General features: G+C 46.6%; 1 protein-coding gene across 1 annotated transcript in view; it reads left to right on the forward strand.

The window, feature by feature from the left end:
- Positions 1-1,318: 1,318 nt before the first annotated feature.
- Positions 1,319-21,233, forward strand: part of LOC144180648 (uncharacterized) — a 28,973-nt gene continuing 9,058 nt past the window's right edge. The window contains exons 1-2 of the mRNA XM_077708955.1: positions 1,319-1,621; positions 5,706-5,890. Coding sequence (XP_077565081.1) covers positions 1,465-1,621; positions 5,706-5,890 — 342 coding nt within the window. The 5' untranslated portion in view covers positions 1,319-1,464. The remainder of the gene's footprint in view (positions 1,622-5,705; positions 5,891-21,233) is intronic.

Consider the following 21,233-nt stretch of genomic DNA (forward strand, 5'->3'; position numbering starts at 1 on the left):
TGGTTAAAATGCAGCCGATATGACAACGACATCTTTCTTCTTAGGATATAAACGATTGGCATTTTAAGGGCGAAAATTTAAGTTTCTTTCAGTTTAATATACACCAAGAAGGTCTCACAAAGGAAGGTCTCTAGTGCTCCAAAACTGATTTCGAAATATTTCCTTTTTTTCTTCTTTGTGTACCGCAACAGAATTCCCTGTGGATACCCCACGTCAACGTTACCTGCCAGAATTAATCGGAATGCAATCATAACAGCGTTGGGCACTTCACCCTATTTGCCACCTCTTGTAACGTCGTTAGCAGCCGCACCTTATAGTCCGTTCCGTACCTTTTGCAAGCAGTGGGCTGGCCGCAGCGAACAAAAGCAGTTAATGCATGGGAAACAAAGAAAACGCGGGGTAAAGCTGGGGCCGCCAGAAGGAGGGAGAAAAGTCGCACACAGCAGCAGGGGCTCGGTGAAGTGCGGGGGGAAAAGAGCCAAAACAAATCAGGGCCCAGGAGAGCGTCACTGGACACCCGGTGGCTCGCCGTGTCAATACTAATTTGATAACCTCCCCACGGCCGCGGCTATTCGCAGCCTTTTCCACAAGCAGGAACGAAGGAAGGAAGCGAGAAGGAAATGCATAGCCGGGAAAGGGGCAAAAGGGACAAGGGGCAGCGAGGAGTTCTGATCAATGATCTCATCCCAAACCACGGGCGGCACGCTGGCGTGGAAAGGGCGCCATTATGGGCGCCCCTTTTCACGATTGGCCAACCTGCATCGAGGGGCGACGCATGCGCATTGGAGCACGTTGAACGTCGCCGCGGTCATTTCACAGGCCAATGCTGTTGCGAAGCCTGAGCTTCCCATCACGCTGTTTGACAACACTATAATTGATTTCTGCTAAGAATATCAGATGCGGCGAGGTTACGACCAAATAACCTGTCGTCGCTACTAGATTCCTAAAGTGAGGAAGAGCAGCGTGATCCAGTTGCTTTGTTGGCACCCATTTCTTTACGGGGTGTCACACCTATGACTACAGTTTCTGCTCAAAATAAACATTCCCCTCAAGAGTTCCGCCTGGGTTGCCGAAACCATCATAACCCTCCTCGTTTCTCACAAAATTACCCGCGTCGCGCAGTTAAGACCCTTATTCGCAAGCGCTCTTGTGTCACCATGTACTTCTGATACACCACGGAATCACGGCATTCGGAGCCACTACGTGCGACCTTTGTAATCCAAGTAGCAACCGGCCGCGGGATCATTAAATGTGGCGCCACCTATCGAAGAGCACAAGCGCCGCTTGAGTCCGCGCCCTCTCCCCGACGCCGCCACTCGACCGCGAGGCGGGTCGGGCAGAGAGAGCATGGCGGGGCTCAAAACGCCCGTGGAGCCGCTGGTGCGCGCACCACGCTGACGAGAGCTGCTGGACGTTTGGGCGCGAGCCACGACTACGGCTGCGAACTTCGAGGACGGCGGCGGTATGGTGCGATCGATCGCGTTGGGTCCCTCGGCAGGCGAGGAGAAGGCGTGTTGCAACAGTTGCGGTGCTCATACAGAGGCTGGTGGCCCTTCTCTGGACGGTGATCAGTCGCGCCTCGTAGCAAGGGATACTTTGAGTCTGGAACATTTGCACCGAGGTAAGGAATGACGCCTGTTCTCGTTATGCTGCGTAATAGATTGGTGAAGGCCCACATCAAAAGGAGTGCACTTTCATATGTTGAATTTCTAAGCTCTGTGGAATCTGAAATGTTAAGCACTTTTGAAAACGTTGAATTAGCTCGGTTAGATTTGAAAGAAGTATTTTGAACTTCTTATCCCTTACCCTATTATGTCAAGTTTACAAATATGCAATTAACCGCTGCTTTTGCTTGTCACTTTCAATCAATTTACAATTATGTAACACTGCGTTGTGGCGATTATTCTGGTCTGCCACACTTTATGCAAATAAACTGTTGTCTTTTACTACATTATTTCCCATTGTTTCTGATTTTTCTCAGATTTCGGTGCATATTTTTTTTTAGGTACGTATTTTCAGTTCAGGAAATATTTGGTTCGCACAAAATAGGGTTAAATGCATTTTTAAAGTTCTCCGTTCGCAATATATCCCAATGGCACATGAAAGGAAAGGACACAGCTACTGCCGTATTCTTGCGCACGTTACCTGCGGAACCTTTGAAACTAATCACTAAATGAGGCTCACCACAACATGCCTTACTCGCCGTCGCGAATGTGGCGCAGGATTTGCGGAAGGTTATTGGCCGTTGCTGAAAAACTTCTTACATTGCTAGCGGAAGCCACAAGCAACATTGCATTTAATGCAGGGGACACGTAACCCATAAAGCAGCTGGGCGACTATAGCTGATTCACAAATCCCCTTGTGAGTTATAATTTTTTAGAAGTGCGCACACACATACATCCAACGCTGGTCGAAGACCTGTTGACTTTTTTCGGTCCACTTTCTTCTTGGGTGGCCGTAATACACTTTTTGGCGTATATTTTCACCCAAAATAATTCTTTACAAAACAGGAGGACTCGTCATGGCAAAGTTAAGGAACCGTTTTCCTTTACCATTATAGAAACGCGAATGTTGCTCCCAAACATTCCAAACGGTGACTGAATATTGCGGTAAGAACGCTAACTTTAGCATTCTTAAAAACATTCAGCAAGAGTGTATTTTGCTTGACTAACGGCATATGCAGATCTGTTCCAAATATGTTTTTCTATGGGAAAATAAATGCAGGAAATAAATAGGGCAGTGTTAGTGCTTCATCCACCGGCCATTTATGCCGTTCGCCTTAGACCGACATCAAATCAAAATGTATATAGCTAGGATGACTGGAAATGTAGTATTAGATGTATGTAACTAGGACTACTGTAATTGCAGTATTTTCAAATAATATTGTACGGCCCATGCACCATTAACGTTTATGACATACTGTTAGCAAGTACGAGATGCAAACTGACACTAGTTCGAAGAAAGCAAAATTTGTTAGTAGTCGGGGGGATCTCTGAAAAAAAAAAGCTTATTGAGGTAATTTATAAACGCTTGGCTAAAATGACGGCGCACTTTTGTTTGGTAGAATACGCACACCTTTGCATTAAATACAAAAGTTGTATCCAAATTTGGTCTTTTCTCGCAGCTTCGATGTTAACCTTCTGTGCATTCGTATGTCCCTTTATAATAGTGCGATTCAACTTTTCATCCATCATTTCGATTACCCAGGATCTTGTGGGTCTGCGCTAAGCCGTCTAAGCCGTTTTTAAATTGGGGGTTTTACACACCTAAGCTACGTACCTGCGCTACAAGACGCGCCGTAGTGGAGTGTACTGTGCAGATTAATTTGGACCACCTGGGGCGCTTTTTCATTAGCCGAAATCTCGACTCACGGACGTCTTCGGCTTTCGCCCCCACGAAAAAAATCAGGGCCGCCTCAGCCGGGATGGCAGCCATGTCGTTGCACCCAGCATCCCAATGCCTGGCCACTGATCCACCCCGACTGTTGTTGCTTTACTTCAACGGCCACAACGAAATTACTTGTGTGACTGCCAGCGGGCAAGCAACAGCAGCAAAAAGGAACAAACTTCAATAAAATGATGATAACGTATTGCCAGACCCGTGAGCTCAAGAGGATGATGTTGCGAACAGCTAATTTGATATTGGGAACCCCCGCCCGGTTTACATATGATATCATCACACTGCGTGAGTGTTGCCATTAGGCGTACCAAAAAAGAGGAAAGTATTTCTCCTGTCTCAGCTACGGGACAGAATTTGATACCTTCGAAGTTCATTCACTTTAGACAAAACGTAGAATTAATCCTCGCTAAATAAATGTACTTTAATAAAATTCTCTTCATCTCTTATCCTGCGAGACCGATAACATATCGCAAATCAATGCGGCACCTTGTGACGGTGCATTCATGCATTAGTTTCAAGAAAATTTGCTTTGAAGTTGCAACGACATTTCAACCCCATCCTGCTATTCCTATCCATTTTGTGAGTTTTCCCATGCCGGAAATAAAATTGCCCTAAAAGGACAGGACCAACAGAAGAAGACAGCACACAGTGTGCCGTTGTGCTTTGCCAGTGCCTCTAAAGCAGTACGTAAATGACGTTCGGTATTTTAAAGACGATAGTCTTCCTTGGGCTACTTAAACCCAGAAATTTTGGTCTGTCTGTATGTCTGTCTGCCCGTCTGTCTGTTTGTGACTCGATTCAGCCACCCGGCCAAAGCAAAAGAACGCCTGCGCAATAGTCTTATATAGTCACAGCTAAATGTGCCCGTCTAAGTCCGGGGTAGTGTTCATAGTTGTCAATATTGTTGAAGAACAACAAGGCATTACGCATATATATGACAAGAAATTAATACAGAAGTGATATTTGCAGCGTTCTTTTATAAGAAATCGCACATGTTTGATTTTGGCGATATTAAATACTTTATCAACTGAACAAAAAAATATCACTCCGCTGTCGCCTGCTGTCGCCCGCGCCATATAGCTTCTGGCGGCATTTGAAGAAATCAAGTGGCAAGAGTTGCGAAAGGTTCCACTAGATAGGTTCCACGTTCTGCTTGCAACGCACGAGGACTAGAGAAACGCGGTTCTATAAACGTTGAAGTAGGGCGCCTCGATTCACACGCGTCTTCGCCGTACGGCAGCGTTGGCATCGAGACACCCGGTTTGGAGCAGTGGAACGCGGGAAATTTAAAATGATTTAGGCAAACCTTTGGCGTCTTTGCCTTGGGAAGAGCGCGACGCAACAGGAACAACATGAGAGGTGAGCGGGAAAGCGAAGGGAGGCATTTACTTGGCAAAAGTCGATAAAGACTATCGTCTTTTGACGACATTTGCAACGAAAGGGGCAGATACGCGGCCAGTTTTTACCACGATATCAGTTTACTTAAAGGACAGCGATCTATTTGGAGAGAAAATTTCAATATGGTGCCCGGAAGAAAAAAAGTGGATCATCCTGAAATTATAGCTTGCTCCCACATACTAAGGCTTGACGTTGGGCTAGTTGGGTACACATTATTCACACTAAAAACAGCGCAAGGACGAGGACGAAAGAAGTGAGAAACTACAGCGCTCTGGTTTGTCACTTCTTCCGTCCTCGTCCCTGCGCTGTTTTAGTGTGAATAATTTCTCCCACATGTTCTTTCGAAAAATAATTTTTTCTTAAAAATATCGGTTACCTTTAGTTCGCATAGAGATTATTTCCTGACCTTTAAAAATTCTCCACAGAGAAAAATGGAACTAACTCCCGTGCCTACAACATAGTCGTCGAATGCTGGCTTAATTCTTATGCGTTTTGGGAGGATCAACCTTTCTTTCCGGGGCATCAGCGATTCTACGCTGCCCTAATTTGGTGCAACGCGGGACGTGCGTACTGATCGGCCGGTTGATTTTGAGAAATATAGACTTCCATCTAAGAAAGGCCTGGAGCAGAGCCATTCAACAGTTAATTTCGCATATTGCACTGAATTTTGTTCCTGTCGATGTTCATGTACTGAATCACACCAAATTAGAAGCCGCGTGTTTCCAGCCGCTGAAGCTAATAAATGAATACATCGTAGGGTAGCACCGTTCGTTGGTATTCTGTTGTTGTTCACATGGGGGAGCCTTTAATTCTTTTTTCCATGTTTTCATGTAGAATAGGTACCCACAGCAATCGATACGGTGATGGAGCAGATGCGAATGCCGCATTTCACCAATGTTGTTGTGCAGGAGTATCGGCAGAACCGACGCTGTCGCCGCTGCCCGACCTGGTCACGTCGTGCGTGGCTGAAGAGTCGGTCGTCCGGCCCTCCGACTCTTCTGCGGCCTGCCCCTGGGGGACGTGCCGACACCGGGCCAAGGTGGTCGGACGCAGACTCCGCTTTCTTGCCGACAGCCTCGACAAGAGACGGCTGGTAGGTGCACACTGCGACCTTGCCAGTCCTTGCTCCGTGCTTGTGAGAACACTCGAAATCGTCCGTGGATACGCCTTATTCGAGGCGAAGTCTGGTGCTTTCCAGCGCTCGCTGTTTTGATAATCGCGGTGGCAGTACCGCTTGCTGTGATAGTGAGATATCATAGTCCTCGCACCATGCAGCATGGATTGACATTCGTATTGGGTCCATTCTTGTTGTTGGGAGAGGGGGGTAGAATTAGGAATAGGAGGAGACAGTAAAGCGGGCAAGATAAGATACGAGGGACAGGCAAATGCATATCAACGCACTTAGTCGGCCATGACAGCGTCGTCACTCACGCTACCTTATCATCAGCTATTGCGAAGTAAACGCTGTATTCGGAAAAATTCATTACTAAAGTAAACTATATCAAACGAAAAGTCGAGCAGTGTAGCCACAATTTATGAAAACCATGATTTTTAGCGCGTTATGGACACTCGCACGTACGCTATGAAGTTAAAAAGCCAGTTTTCGGATTCGTTTTCCCGCAGCGCGACAATATATTCGAAATGCTTTCTCTGTCCCTGCCTGAAAACATTTTTAGCGGCCAAATAAAACATTCTAGGATTGCAATACCTAGCGGTTAAATTCGCACAATGAGGAGTTTATAGAGAAAAGAGATTGTTAAATGTGCCTAAATTTATTACCCGGAATAAAATTACGCTTAGAAATACACAATGGACAATATGTATGAGAATACCCGACGGCCACGTTTGGCTTCAAAAACGAAGACGGAGCAAGAAAGACAAGACGAAGCATTATTAGCAACTGAATTTTATTTTGAAAAACGAACATATATAATCAAGGAGCGAGAATCTGCTTGATCACCAAAAACATGGATCGCATCGATACCTTTTCAAACATCCCTACATTCGCACGAATGAAGGATTGGTAGCATATAGAAGCAAATATTCACAAAGGCACGTGTAGGGAAAATGAAGCAAAAACAAAACACCACAATCAGCCCCTTTCCAAAAACGCTTGATTTATCGGTATTCGATAGCTGAACAGGTGGCTGGCTGACACAACTAGCTCATCCCTTTTTAATGCGAAAGCTTTCCATGATCTTTCTTGTGGATCGTTTTGCATGCCTATCAATGAGGGCCGTGTCACCTAGTTTGGGTTGAAAGCCAGACGATGCTGGGTTGGTTAGCTTGAGAAATGTAGAATCGACTGCCGCCTTCACAGGAAGGGGCTGCTGGTACGTATTGCTTCTGGTTTCTGTCTATAGCTATGATTCATAATATCAAGCGTGGAGAATTTAAAAGGGCAAGAATAAAATGTAGAAATTGAGGTTTCACGCACTGGAAATACACCTAAGCTATGCGGCGCGCCATTGTGGAGGTGTACGAGTTAATTTAGAAACCGTGGAGTGGTTTCGGTGGCGGCATGAACCATAAATTTCGGAATATTCCTGCAATTATAGAAAAGGTCCAATTGTTTGGCAACAACTTTAAAATATTTTTTTTTATTTTAAACACAGAGAGGGTTTTTGCTTTTCGCCTGTATTTTCCTCCTGCGGCTTGAAATGAACTACGGCACTTCGTCGCCCGTGGGGCAACACCTCGGCCAATGAACCATCGCGGCGGGTGAAGGTTGAATTCGCCACTAATTCCCGCCATCCTGGTATTTCCAAGTACAGAATATAGCACGCCATCATCAAGATCTAGATTTCGAGAGAAAATTCGCCAGCGGATCTGTTGCAAGCAACCTCAGGGCAATAAAGTGAGTAAACTGCTCGACATTCCCCTGAAAAAAGCTTCCGCAGTCTTCAAAGTCATTCAAAGATTTTCATAGGAAATGTCGGCTAAAAAACGAATGAATAAGCAAACGAAAAAATTTATTTGTTGCAGAAAATATTGCATGTTTATTTTATGCCTAAAGAGGTCTCGAAGTCCGGGACTGTCGAAACAGAGACTCTGAACCAATGGTCACTGTTTTATTCCGTTGACAGCAGATGAATTGCCACAAAGAACAAATTTATAAGCAAATTGTGGACATATTTGTGCAGAAGTTTTCTTTGGCTTGGAAACTCTGCAAGGGAGATAGGCAAGCTTGGATGGTTCGAAAACGCAAAAGAAAAATGAAGTTTTCTGTCCTCTTGATATTGCTGCGAACATTAAAGAAAATACACATAAAATGAACAGAAACAACGCGGCTTTTGTAAATGCAAATGGCAAAGGAACAAAAAAAAGTGCAATAATTCATCGGTTTTTTTTTTGTCTTTTTTTGCCTTGGTTGGAAAAGCGGGCTCACGTGAGCGACCAAGTTTGATTAGACGCTCGCGGTTAGAAACTGCGAGCCTATTACCGAATATCCTCTCTCTTGTAGAGAAAGCACGCTACCTCTGTCTCCTGAACTTTATACCTTTTTTTCGTCCCCGCCAATCGAAACTCCAGTACCGCACGGGTACAGGTAGCCTTACGTAGATGGGTTTTCTTCTTTTTTTCCACTGCAGCCGGAAGAAGCTGAATGATCGGGACTTGCGTGCCGCCCAGGGCTTGTCGTGAAAGCAGAGCTTGACGCGTCGGGTGCTTGGTTCCGAGTACCGTGCAAAGGCGGAAATCCCATTAGCGCCGCTCATAAAACCGCGCCGGAGCGACCGATATCACGCCTCGCGATCCGAACACAGGACGCGCCGAGGTGCGAGCGTCAATGTACGCGCGTGAAGCGCAGGCCGGCCTCGCTCACAATGGGCCTTCCGTGCATCGCAGTCGAACCTGGGCGCGTGCATTTTGCTTCTTTATCGCGACTCTGCTGCGCGAGCGGCGGCTCTTCGCTCTGGTGACTAATGGCGTCGTAACAGGTGAGGCGCCTTGAGTTTTTCGGGACACGGTCACGCAACCGAAGGCTGATGACCACGCGCCGCTGCCGTGCGCTGCAAACAACGCTACGCTGTTTGCTTGCGGGTTTTTAGCTGCTGCGCTTTCATTGCGCCGTCTTCATCGCCCTCTCTATGCATGATGAATTTCTTGTTTATAGAAGACCTTATTTTATTTTACAATGCATTGTTTTCGCTGCTGCCAGCATGGTACTTGCGAATACTAGACCCTGAGCTACATGCCTGAATAAGTTGCTTAAATGAAAAACATTTGTTTCATTTTCAAAGTTGTTCATTTCAGTTGATTGTTAAGGGCTGTTACTTTGAGCCAGGGGCTGTAAATAACAGAGCGAGCGACACTTTTGTGGCGGCCGATAAAGAGCACCGGGCATGAGGCGCCTGATGAAAGGTCTCGGCGACGAGACTAGAGCTCGTGTCACACTGTGCATAGATTCACTTTTCTAAGTCGCTCTCTCACAATGGTTCTGCTACCAACCGCAAATCTATCCGCTGTTCCGCCAGAGGCTACTGTTATTAGTCTATTGGGACCATTTCCGCTCATAGCTACGAGGACTGTATTTTATACCGGTCCTGAAGCACAAAATAAGCTAAATTAACTTGAAGAGGTTTATGACGTAAGTAGGATATCTCGCCGCTCTTTTTATTTTGATTCCCAGTTGTTGCAGTTGGATCGTCCAAGTTCCCCGCTCGTGACCCGCATGCAATTCCGTTTACCCTTTCACCATGCGCATACGAGGAGTAGAACTGCGGGTCGAGCCGGCATCAAATGTAGGCACTTGTCTTCGAAATAAGAAACAGCATTTGCCAGCGTTTGGTACGCCTTGCAAATTGTGAATTGAAGCAAAACATTTTAAACGAAGTTTGTTTGTTGAATACGTGCACGAGATCAATGAGATGTGGTTGCTAAGGGAGCATCACGAATGCCGCGGAAACTACGTTTTTTAACCTTTCTCAAGGCACCAATTGTGCGGAATTAACACAAATCAGATTAAAGTACGCCTTCAGATGAAAAATCGCTGCCTTTGTGCCCGTATTTGCTACTGTTTTCTTGATTCCTGGGTTTCCACCTCCATTCAGGTTTCTTCTGGACTTTTTTTTTGTAAAAGAATCGACATTTGGGCGAGCTGGTACAGGTGATGCATCTTGAACGGCAGCGTAATAAACAAAGACGGGAGGGAAATGAAGACGACAGGACAACGCTGTAATCACAACTAATTTTATTGAGAACGCAACACAAACGTAAGTACTACGACGAACCCACGTGCTCTTACGTCGGGGCGTACAACTAAATCTAGTGGTACGCCCCCACGAACTGATATTAACACACGGACCGATCCAAAGACCAAAATTCTTTTTCATGCTGTGTTATCGATAACTGGTTAATACACACGCCCTCCCTCTTTTTCTAATATGATATGCCTCAATGACTTCTCTAGTGATCTGATTGCCGTCCACGGAGAGGATGGTGTTAATCGACCAGATTTAGGGGAAATTCCCAAGGTGGAGTAAGTTTCTGTGAAGAAAAGTTTGACATCCACCTAAATGCAGCCATACGGCTACAAAGGAAAGCTATACAGCTTTCTCAGAAACTTCTATCTGGACCAGGACGAATTTTTCTTCAACTGCGAAGTTTCTGAGAAAGCTGTATAGCTTTCCTTTGTAGCCGAATGGCTGCATTTATGTGGATGTCAAACTTTCCTTCCCAGAAACGTACTCCACTTTGGGGATTTCCCCTAAATCTAGTCGATTAACACCAGTCCTTCACTTCGAGTTGTTGATCAATTTGCTTTCGCGCTACTAACGACTAGCCGCCTGGTTAGCTCAGTTGGTAGAGCGACTGCTCCGGTTAAGCAGTGGTCCCGGGTTCGAATCCTGGACCAGGACGAATTTTTCTTCAACTGCGAAGTTTCCGAGAAAGCTGTATAGCTTTCCTTTGTAGCCGTATGGCTGCATTTAGGTGGATGTTTCCTTCACGGAGAGGATGGTGGCAGCATGAGAAAGTGGAACGCACTATATGCGCGGAGCTAAGCTTAACAATACAACTTTTCTTGTTACACCAACATCAAAATCCGCCAATTTCCTACCTATTTCACCATATATTTTACTCATCGTATTGGTGGCTGAAAAGACAATATTTACATCGTACCGCCCAGCTACATTTCTGAGCCCATGCGACAACGGGTGCTTATACGGATTGACGGAAAACTTCTTTTCACGCGGCTCGCCATCCCTCGGTTCTACTGAGACCAATTCTTTTGTCTGCCTGACAAGCTTTAGCGCTGTCATGCAAGGAACACACTCCGGAAACCCTGCCTTTATTAACCGCGTCAGTTGCGCCAAAAAGTACCTGAAACCTGGTGAAAACAAGACTTAGAGAGAGCCGATAACAAACACGATAACGCAATACCATTTTTTACTACGTTTGATTCATTCAGAAATTTATATCGGTTTAACTGATCGTGGGCTATACTTCCAGCACACGTGCGTGTCAGTTAATTTTACCTTCATATCTAAGAACTGCAGCTGATTATTACTTTTTACTTCAGGCGTCATCTGCAGACCAATGCACACCTATGCGCCGTTTACACCATACGCCGTAATTGTCTTTTTAAAATCGCATTTCTTCACAAAAACGACGAAATCATCTACGTACTTTAGCACTTTGATTACTGTGAATCGAACAACTGGAGTGACTTCGCGTTTCTCTCGAGTCCGAAATAACGCCATTCGGAAGCGTAAGCAGTCAAGCGAAATGCTCTGCCTTCGCTTTACGTCTGCTGCTTCTACACGAGAAAGAACGTACGGCATCGCGTTTCGTGCACACGACGGCCTTTCCGGAGCAGTGTTTTTTTAGCTGCCGGGAAACTTTTCGCGCGGTTTTTTCGCAATAAAGAACTCAATTTTATTGCTAATCTATCCGACGGCCTGATATTAGTGGACGTCTATATTTGCTGGCTGAAAAGAGGTCACCAACCAAATGGCACAGCTCTGAACGAGCAGTGGTTATGTGGCGATTTGCTTCAGCTGCTCGACAAAACTTGCCCTGCTATGGTGCCAGTCCTGGCAAAGCACAAATGCGTTTTGAAAAAAAAAACAAGCGACACACTGTAATTAGTGTGAGCAGCATATCAAAGCACAGGTGCCCTGTAACGAAGGAGTGAACATAGACAACTTTACACTTTTCAGAGGATTCAGGAAAAGATTTTACCGTAAGGCTGTATTTTTTACAAAAAATACACTGCCTTTATAATTCAGATCGCTTGCAATATAGTCTGCGCTACCGCATTACCTTTCCCGAATGCTAGTATATAACAGTTATTGCACATTATTACCAAAGTAGTACAGACAACTGTTTGAACGTTTCTTTTTTATCATCACATGCAGACTTGGCGACTATTGTACCCAGCGGAAAGCACTGAATGCGGCTGCACGTACAGGTATCTGCACAGCCAATGTGCCCTTGATTACGTGCGCAATGAAGGGCAGCATGCACTCAATTAGCATGCTCAAACTCCCGACGTTGTTATCGAAAGAAATGTCACACACGGTGTATACACAATTTTTGAGATAATTCACGTTGCTGTTAACTGTTGAACGAACTGTGCTTTCAGGTTACTTCACCTGAACGCATTCATTAAAAACAACCCATTTTATTCTGAGGCAGTCGAGAAGAGGCGTCTTTTAACCACAGCTTCGAGTCCGCTCTTTACTTCCTTTCGATCACTCCCCGCGCGGGTGACGGGTAGAAGAGAATCGGAACCAGTGGTGTGAGCGCCGCGGTTCATGCGGTGGCCGGGACGGAGGATCCCCACCCAGGAATTGTTATTTGGCCCGTTTATTTTCCACTGTGACCGTAATTATGTTGAGAGGGCGAGGGTGGGTATGACAACACTGCTCACGGTAGTAAGGGGCGTCTGCTATTGTTTATTTGTTCGTGTTTTATCCCGCGGGGGCTATTGCCTTAGATTTATAGACTACGCCTGCGCAGCTCAGTGGGCTGCAGCAGCGCTGGTACTCGCACTCGCTCCAGCTAGCCAGCTTGCGGGATGGCAGGCGGTCACGCGAACGAGTCAATGTAGAGTTTAGAGTAGCTGTTTTTATTAGAAGTTTGCGCCGTGGGGCGGACAACGTCTATACTGTTTTTTCTAGTGTTCTGACTAGTTGTTTTCGAGTGCTATGGATTCAGATTGATTTAGTCCTTGGGTTTCAGAATATGATATCCAGAAAACGTTCCCTTTAGTTTCTATGCCCGCGACGCGAGTAATGCCCACCGTAATGAACGACACTGGTTGGCGACCATATTGAGCTTATAATGCTAAACAGCTATAAATCTCATTCCATGAGGTGTGCCACTCACGCGACTATCCGTGGTATTATCTGACGCCACAAGGGACGTCCTTATTAGAACGAAGTCACGCGAGTTCCTTTTCTAACAAATTGTCATATCTCGCTCATGAACGCTGGGAGGTCATTCCACGCGAAACGACCCAGCCCAAAAATCGACCACTGCGAATTTCATTGAAAAAATTGGTGCTAGTTGCCAATTAGGTTTAGTAGGCCTGCAAGGAGTATTTTCGTTGAAAGAATTTTTCCGTCGTCTGAGGGCTACTTGAATTATTTGCAAACGCGCAAAATGTGGTTGCGGATAATAAATTTGAAATAAAGAGTGAAACTGTAGAATGACAAATACTATTTTAGAACACTCCGCTTGCATTGTTCTTTGATGTGTGCCCGTGACTGAAGCCGTGTAAGAATTTTTGGCGTTGTATTAGCGAGGTAAAAACTCAACAAACGGCGCGTTTTCAGGAATTTTTCACAAAGGCACCACAAAAGCTTGAGCCGTAATATTCCCATCGTGCATTGATACGGTCCCTGAGTGTCTACTAAAAATAATTTAAGTTAATTACAGAGCGTACTTTTTAGGCAAAGCGTTTACAAAGATGCAAAAAAAGGTGTTTTTGCCAAATTTTAGACCTAAAAGATGCACCTAGGCCCTCTAGGTAAACACACATGAGATGACTCATTATACGAATCAACACTTTAGCTTTTATGTAAAAAATTTCTTTCGAGTAATTTTTGTTTAATGCGATAAAAAAATTTTAATGTTCACAATGAGATGCGCTTGTGTCCACCATGAAACTGTGTCCGCAACTCGGAACGCGTACGTGCCGCCGGCCTTTTTTGTGGCACGCATCCTTCAATAACTTATTTGCGGCCCCACCCCGGGAGGATTCTATGTAACCCCCGGGAAGCCGTTCACCTTTCGAAGGTATTTTTGCGGCGTACTTACATACTTACTTGTAGTCGTACTTACATCGTACTTACTTACATCGTACTTACTTACTGGCCGTACTTACATGTAGCTCCAAGGTTTATTCAATAAATGGTTTCCACAGTACAGAATCAAGGTTGTGACGCACCTCAAAACTACCTACACGATCTCATCCCTTCGTTGGTACAGACTTCGTCTTTCATTCTAAAAATGCAGCGCAAGAAGAAAAAACGTTTCTCTTTAGGCACCGAAGATACACCTTGACAGTAAGATGCGCCGTATTAGAGGACGCAAATTGATTTGAACCGATGAACATGCACCAAAATCTGGACACAAGGGTTTTTTTTTTTCTTGTACCTACGTCATAAAATCTGCCGCAGCGGCAGTAATAAAACTCAGGACATCGTGTTCGGAAGATGTAATGGTCGGCTCCGCGCTGGCAACTGAGGCACTGCGGCGCGTAAGACGAGAATGGAATGGGAGTTAGTTTCGTTGGTACATATGGTTGCACGAATGAGGTATCCCCTATACTACGATGTTCCGAAATCGGCAAAGAGCAGTCATATGGGTCTACGATGAACTTATGAATCTGCAATGAACTTTCAGAACTGAAAATCATGAACAAATTTTACAGCCTTGTATGGAGGTCACGGTACTGGAGAAGCAGTTTTTAGTGCTTGTATGCTTTCTTGCCTTGCCTCTACGCAGTTTTTGTTTTCTCTTTATAAATACGCGTCGACAACAACTAGCTCGGGTACAAACCGTTGTAATCCTTGATGGCGTATCCTCATTCTTGGTCCTGTCACACGTGTCTTGGTTGAGTCCTGTTCGTTTCACGTGTTACTCGTCACACACACGCAAAAGCGCGTGACAATAGCAGCACTCATCGGCGCGTAAATACCTCACGGTGCAAAGAGTTTGCGTGCACAGCATTCGCGAGAAAAGGATATTTTGTGCGCGAACATTACACATGGACAGCTCTTATGTTGCACTTAGATTCAACGTATGTTGTGGTTTAAAGGTGATTGTCATCACCGGGGTGTTTTCAGCCTTTCCGACGGTCAGCTTTGCCCATAGAAGCCTTCAACCCGCTTATTGTGGTGTTCAGAGCTTCGAAAGCTCCGCAACACGGGAAGGCCGCATTACAGGCACTGTCTCCTTCGCGGCACCGGAAAAACATTTTGGCCCAGCGGTGTTTCTCAAGCAGTCGAGTGACCTGAATAAGCGCGAGCGAACAATTGTGCGAATCACCGCCAACCGCGCCGTTTGGGGCTTTCAAGCGAGCAGACAAAAGTCCGAATTCAGAATCGAAGCTCCGAATGTGGGAGAGAAAACGCGTACTTTTAGATCAGCCTCATAAAGGCATAACAGTTGTCTGTCAAATAAAGCGTACGATCCACCAGCGCCTTCAGTGCTGGCAGTTGCTACGGCAAGCAGAACGTAGACGCGGCCGTTATGGTGCCTAATAGGATGATACGCATCGTGAAGTTCCGCAGGGTTGCTTAAAGAACGTTTACAAAAACAAGCCAGAAGGCCGGGCCAGGACTAGCCGACAACAAGAAAGGGGTGAAGCTGCACACCGTTGCTTACGAAAATTTCGCGGCAAATGCTTTTCGCTGTTGTGTACAAGTGGATCCACTTAACCCCACAACTCTGCCCCTACTACGTCGCGTTACGGGACGCAGAAGCACAGCAACAAGCACTGGGTTTGAAATGCTCAGCTCGTTTTTTATCCTTTGTGTTCCGCAAAGACCACTTAGTGCTCCGGTGCCGTAAAGGCGAGTTTTGTTGCCTTCATATGACACTCCGAGAATAAAGTGGATTGCCGAGTTTTGGTGCTTCCGGTTGAGTGCGCACAGCAAAGCACGAAATGCGACAAAAAAAAAAAACGGAGCAGCAGGCGTGGAAGGGTCAGACAAGTAATGTACTATTCCTCCCTTTTGTCGGATGCATTCAAACTCTTTTTAGCGCAAGGCCAAAAGAATGAAGGGGAAATTAGGAGGGAAGCAGCGATTTGAGAACACGTTTCGAACCCGCTTACAATGCGGTTTTTTCAAAAGAATGAGGGAAAGAACGCGACACAGACACGCACACACAGACACTTGAAGCACAATGAGAGGTCGGGAGAACTGGTCGCAGTCGTCGACAAGTGACATTGTGCAGAAGTGTGAGTCAGGTACTCCGCAGCCGTTAAAAGCAGCGGGAAAAACAAAAGCAAACACGTCCGCGCGAATAAGAAAGGCGCCCCTAATTTGAGAGTTGCGCGGCCGCTTCCGGGGGTCATGTCTGATGGGGCCGCACTCCCCGCCGTGCAGAAGGGGAGTAGAGGGGCGGCCGAAAGGAGGGGCCGATTCGGGATGGCGTTCAGTTCCCAGAGGCAGGAAGAGGGCGCTGCATTGTGCGCGTCTCCCGCTCGTCGACCGCGCTTGCCATTAAAAGTGGCGACCGGTCTGCCGACCACCGTTCGCACGACTGTTCCCGTCTTTCCAACGCTGCTTCTGCTCCCTTCAACTTGTCCTCCTCGAGGCTCCGCGGTGCCCTCCGAACGACTTTCGATTTCGGTCAACCGCTCTGTGTGGTAGAGCGGAATTGGCGGGGTTAATGATCGGGTAACCGCTTCTGGAAGATGATGATGAAAACTTTTATTGCGAAGAGCGGAAAGCTTTATGGCCTCTAGCCGGTGGGAGGACTGCTTAGTCGAGGAATCCTTGTGCTCTGGCTGCCAGGCGCGCCCTGGCGATCAGCCTGCTCTGTCTGCTCTTCATGCCTGGCGTGTTTAGCGACAAGAAAATATCTTAGCACTCCCCGAAACTCCAGGCGCTGGAAAACGAAAAAACATTCTTTATCAATAAGAAAGACAACCTCGGCCTCTTTGGAGTGCTCCACAGTCTCATACTCCCTGGAATTTCTGCATTGAGCAAGAACGAGCAATACTGGCTCCGTATTGGGGACCTTAGTCGTACCAACTTCACGGCTTATCCGCTATACCATCGTGTAGCAGATACAATCAGGCTTCCGCCGTGGTTACGATGTTTGGTAACGCCCGTACTTACGACAAAAGTTTATTGCAGCCATTATTGTGTTCTGCGTGACTTAAGGACAAAGCAAATACCGGAGGTAATTTCCCTGACATTGTGCAAGCAAGAGCAGCAGACTGAAGGATGAGAGACTGGAGGCACCGCCTAGAAAAGTAGCGTACCTTGTTTAAAAACGTACATACACTGACTTTGTAGCATCGGAATATGAGAGGACTTGGCGTCATAACGTGTTGCTGCCTAGATAAATTGGTTGTTTTTTGCATGAATGGCACCCGATTATTACTGGTCATGCTTTAATGTGTTCATTTTTGAACGTCCCCCGTTTTGTAAGGAAATTTTGCAGTTATTCACTTTCATTTCACTACTTCTACTACAATATGAACATTATTTCTTTATCTTCGTTTGCCAGAAGAGCAGGTGGGCTCTGAAACTCATGAGTTTATCTGCGGCACCTACCGGAAAAATAATTGTCATCACGCCCACCTCAGGAAATTGGTTCCCGACGTCACGTTCCTGCATGTACCTGACGTTCACGTACATTCGTAGTTAACGATAACACGAGAAAATAACAGCCTATCTGTTGTCTTAAAACAAAGAAAACGGGCAAGGGGCTTCGAAGACAGAGCAAGTAAACAGTCGCACAAACTGATGTACATCAACAAAATCCAGTCCATTGGCCGAAACATAATTAAATACCTGATTGTTGTTCGTGCAACTTGTGGGCTCCTTACGTACTGCATATACGTCCGTCCTGTATGCGCTACCTTGCATGCGGTCAACTAGGCAAGTAGTACTTCCTCCCTTCAAGTATTCTTCCCTCCCATTTCCGGTACATGCTCTCTTCATCTCGTGCACTGCACCCGGTCGACAGCACTAGCTGAATGGCCTAATTGCCGACGCTCCCCGCGCTGATCACCAGATGGCGTTGACAAGCCTCGCATTGTTTCAAATCCATATCCTCTCGCCCTTCTCCGAACCGCATCTGCCATACCCCGCGTTTCTGGCGTGACGTGCCTTACTAGATATTCATTCGCGCGTAGCGTGTCACGAAACATCCCCGACGATGACAGATGGCACGGGCGACGCACTATCATCGCGCTGTGCAAGCAACTCTTTCAGGTGTGCGCACGCTTGAGACACCCTGATGGGGACACGATGAAGCGAACAGCGGCTGCTCCCTCGCGCGTGGCTCGTCATGCGATACCTTCGCTTTTGAGTGATGAGCGAGAACAGGTCCCAGGTGAGCTTCGCAAATTGCGGCGCCCCAGAGTGTCATCCCCGAGCTCGGCTGCCGCCGTTACCCTGCGGTGGGGAGGTGGCCGTGTGAGGAGCCATCGCTCAATGCAGTAACCGAGTGGGTCACCCTGATGAGGCCACATGTATTCGGTTTTGATCAAACGCAGCTGGAAGGGTCATCCTTCACGCGTGGGAGCCTGACGCGTGCACTCTCGCTTTCACTGAGCACACAAACCAGAGGCGGAATTCTCAGTTTTGCCCCTTTCATGTCCGTTTCAAAGTGTCCGTTCAGAGCAAGCCCTGATTGGCTGAAAGCACATGATGAGGTGTGACGGAGCACAAGAGCGCGTCATTGGTCAGACGGAGGTTTCAGACGGTTTCTGCGCGCGTCATTGGTCAGACGAAGGCCTCGCAAGTGTGCTTGCTTCGCTGCTGAAACCCACTCGAAATGGACAGTTTTGAAACGGACAAACTCGGAATTCCGCCCCCAGGATCTAACACTGCTGGAGTGTGGTTCTTGCGCGTTGTACATTGTCCTTCCTGGATCTTTTATAATTTAAAGGGCCCCTGAGATGGGGTTTTTCGGGGGTCGATGGTATCGGAGTGCAACAGCTATTTCTTGAACTAATCGTGACGTAATAGTGCGCTCTTGATTCAATAATTTTTTACGACCGTCAAAACACCAGAAAGCTACAAAAACATCTTTTGTGTGTGTGTGCGTTTACACAGTCGCACATATTTGTTTTATACCGGAGTGTAAAGCACTTACACACCGGGCCAAACCGGGCTTGACGCTCCTTCATTCTCGGCGGAAGGATACAGTGAGCGCAGGAGCAACGACGCTCGAAGCGTGATCGCTCAGCGGCTCCGTGTCTGGTGTAAGAGTATCATCAGTTTTCTTTCCATTCGCTTTCTTGGATGCTGTACCCGAAAGGATTCTTTGCACCATCTGTGTTTCGAGCGAAGCCTCGACGTTGTTTCAGTTATGGGGTGGTAACGAACGGCGCACCAAGGGAGCGCCGCGCCGACGACGAAGGCGGGAGCTCTTCACGCAGCGCTTGGACGTCGCCGGGCACTGCTCGTGATCACAAGGCGCACGCTCAAGTTCGCTCAAGCGGGCTGAATAAATCAGATCAAGCCCAAACGCTGTCGCAGCGGATTCCCTGCGCCGGTCGCGACAACGGGAAGAGCGTGCGCATCCCGTAACGACAACTCCTGCCAAAGAGTTTCATTTCATTGCTTCCCATCAAGTCATGACCGCAGGAAAGTGTGGTTTGGTGCGCCCGCCCTACTGAATGAACCGTGTTGCCTAGTGTCCTTAGCGCGCTTTACCGTTTACCGTATTAATTGAAGCAAGAGTAGCCGTTTGCTGCTCAAAACGAAAGGATTGCCCTCTGCGGTTTCTTCATTCCGGCTTACCGGCGGTCAAGTAGCGACATCTGGCGAATTCGTCTCAAACAAAAGTTTGTGGCCCAGAAGTGTTCGCTTACGCTTGAAATAGCTTGAATCTTGGACGTTGTAGATTAAACTTGCACAATACAATAATTCTTTCAAAAGAACTGTATGCTTCTGCTGTAGAGCTTAAAAGAATATAAAATATGACGTTGACGCCACAATCTAGTGGGAACAATTAGCACCAAAGATTCGGAGGCGTGAATTAACCAGGATTCACGCCTCCGTTAAATATTTCGATATAAAATGAGTAAGATATAGTGTAATGATTCCGCAGTTACCTATGTTACCTTGCCCAACACGATTCTAAAAGCATAAAAGAGCTATGCTAGTTCATAAACGCATCTGAACTGGAAGAGTGGGAGGCTGGAGCCTGGGCGGAGATTTTGCTCGCTCTTCTGAAAAAAAATGTCATTTATCGTACTCCTGATCATCAAGAATGTAATAAACATCAACTAAGATTGCTTCTATGAAGCGCCGAGCACACGGCATTTGCTGTGCCGTAAAGTTCCGAAAGAACACCCACCCAAAGTACAGTGATATCCAGGGAAAAATACGAGATGGGCGACCTTTCGGGTCAAGCGTGGAAAGGACGAAAAAGTGGCCGCATCTACACATGAATTCATGATTCGGGTTTATTGTTTACTCATCGGCGCTAAAGTCATCGATTTCACGACGTGGGCGCGTCTTTCAGTAAATTGAATATTTCACCCGTAAAAGGAGGTGGGCGAGGTTTCGGGGGAGGGCGTTCTCTGGGAACTTTAAGGTAATCTAATCAGGACGCGAGCGTACATTTCGCCGGCGCAGGGGGCTTGCTACTACAGTCGCTAGAAATTCTAGCCTCTGTATCGCTATGTAGCGACGGTAAAGTAACTTAATGTTCACCGAAGCTTTCGCGCATGCAACGTCGACTTCCGCAATCACCAGTACCTCCTGCTCAAAGTACGTAAGGAATGAAAATGTAGCGTTACAAACAAAATTGGCGTCGTCGTCTCATGTGCGACCCACTCGAAGTAACCATGGTAACGACGACGCTGTAAACCAACGCGGGTAGAACCGCCACCGTCAAAAATCGCGGGCATTCCGGCGACCAACCATGCATGAGTGCTTCGCTTCGGACGAGGTCGGACTATTACGTTATCGCCAGCCGCCGAGTCAACAAATAGTTCTGTCTCGTCGGGGTGATTACTTTTGTTAACGTGAGCGAATATGCTTACTATTTTTGGAGTTGCTTCTACAAGAACTAGAGAGTAGATTTCTGACACAAACAAAAACACGTTGAAATCCACCTCAATGCCCCTTTAAATGCGCGCATTTACACTTCTCAATGTTCGATACACAACCACTTCACGCGGCCCTATATAGCGTTTTGCCTATGTAGTGTAACCGGCGAGAAAATTACTTTCGCGGATTTGATAGCAGATTTTTTTTTTTTAATGTCGTGTCACTCCACTTGTTCCCGAT

Source organism: Haemaphysalis longicornis, unplaced genomic scaffold (genome assembly GCF_048455015.1).
Source record: "Haemaphysalis longicornis isolate Haplotype H1 unplaced genomic scaffold, Haemaphysalis longicornis Haplotype H1 scaffold_4, whole genome shotgun sequence".
In the NCBI taxonomy this organism is placed as follows: Eukaryota; Metazoa; Arthropoda; class Arachnida; order Ixodida; family Ixodidae; genus Haemaphysalis; species Haemaphysalis longicornis.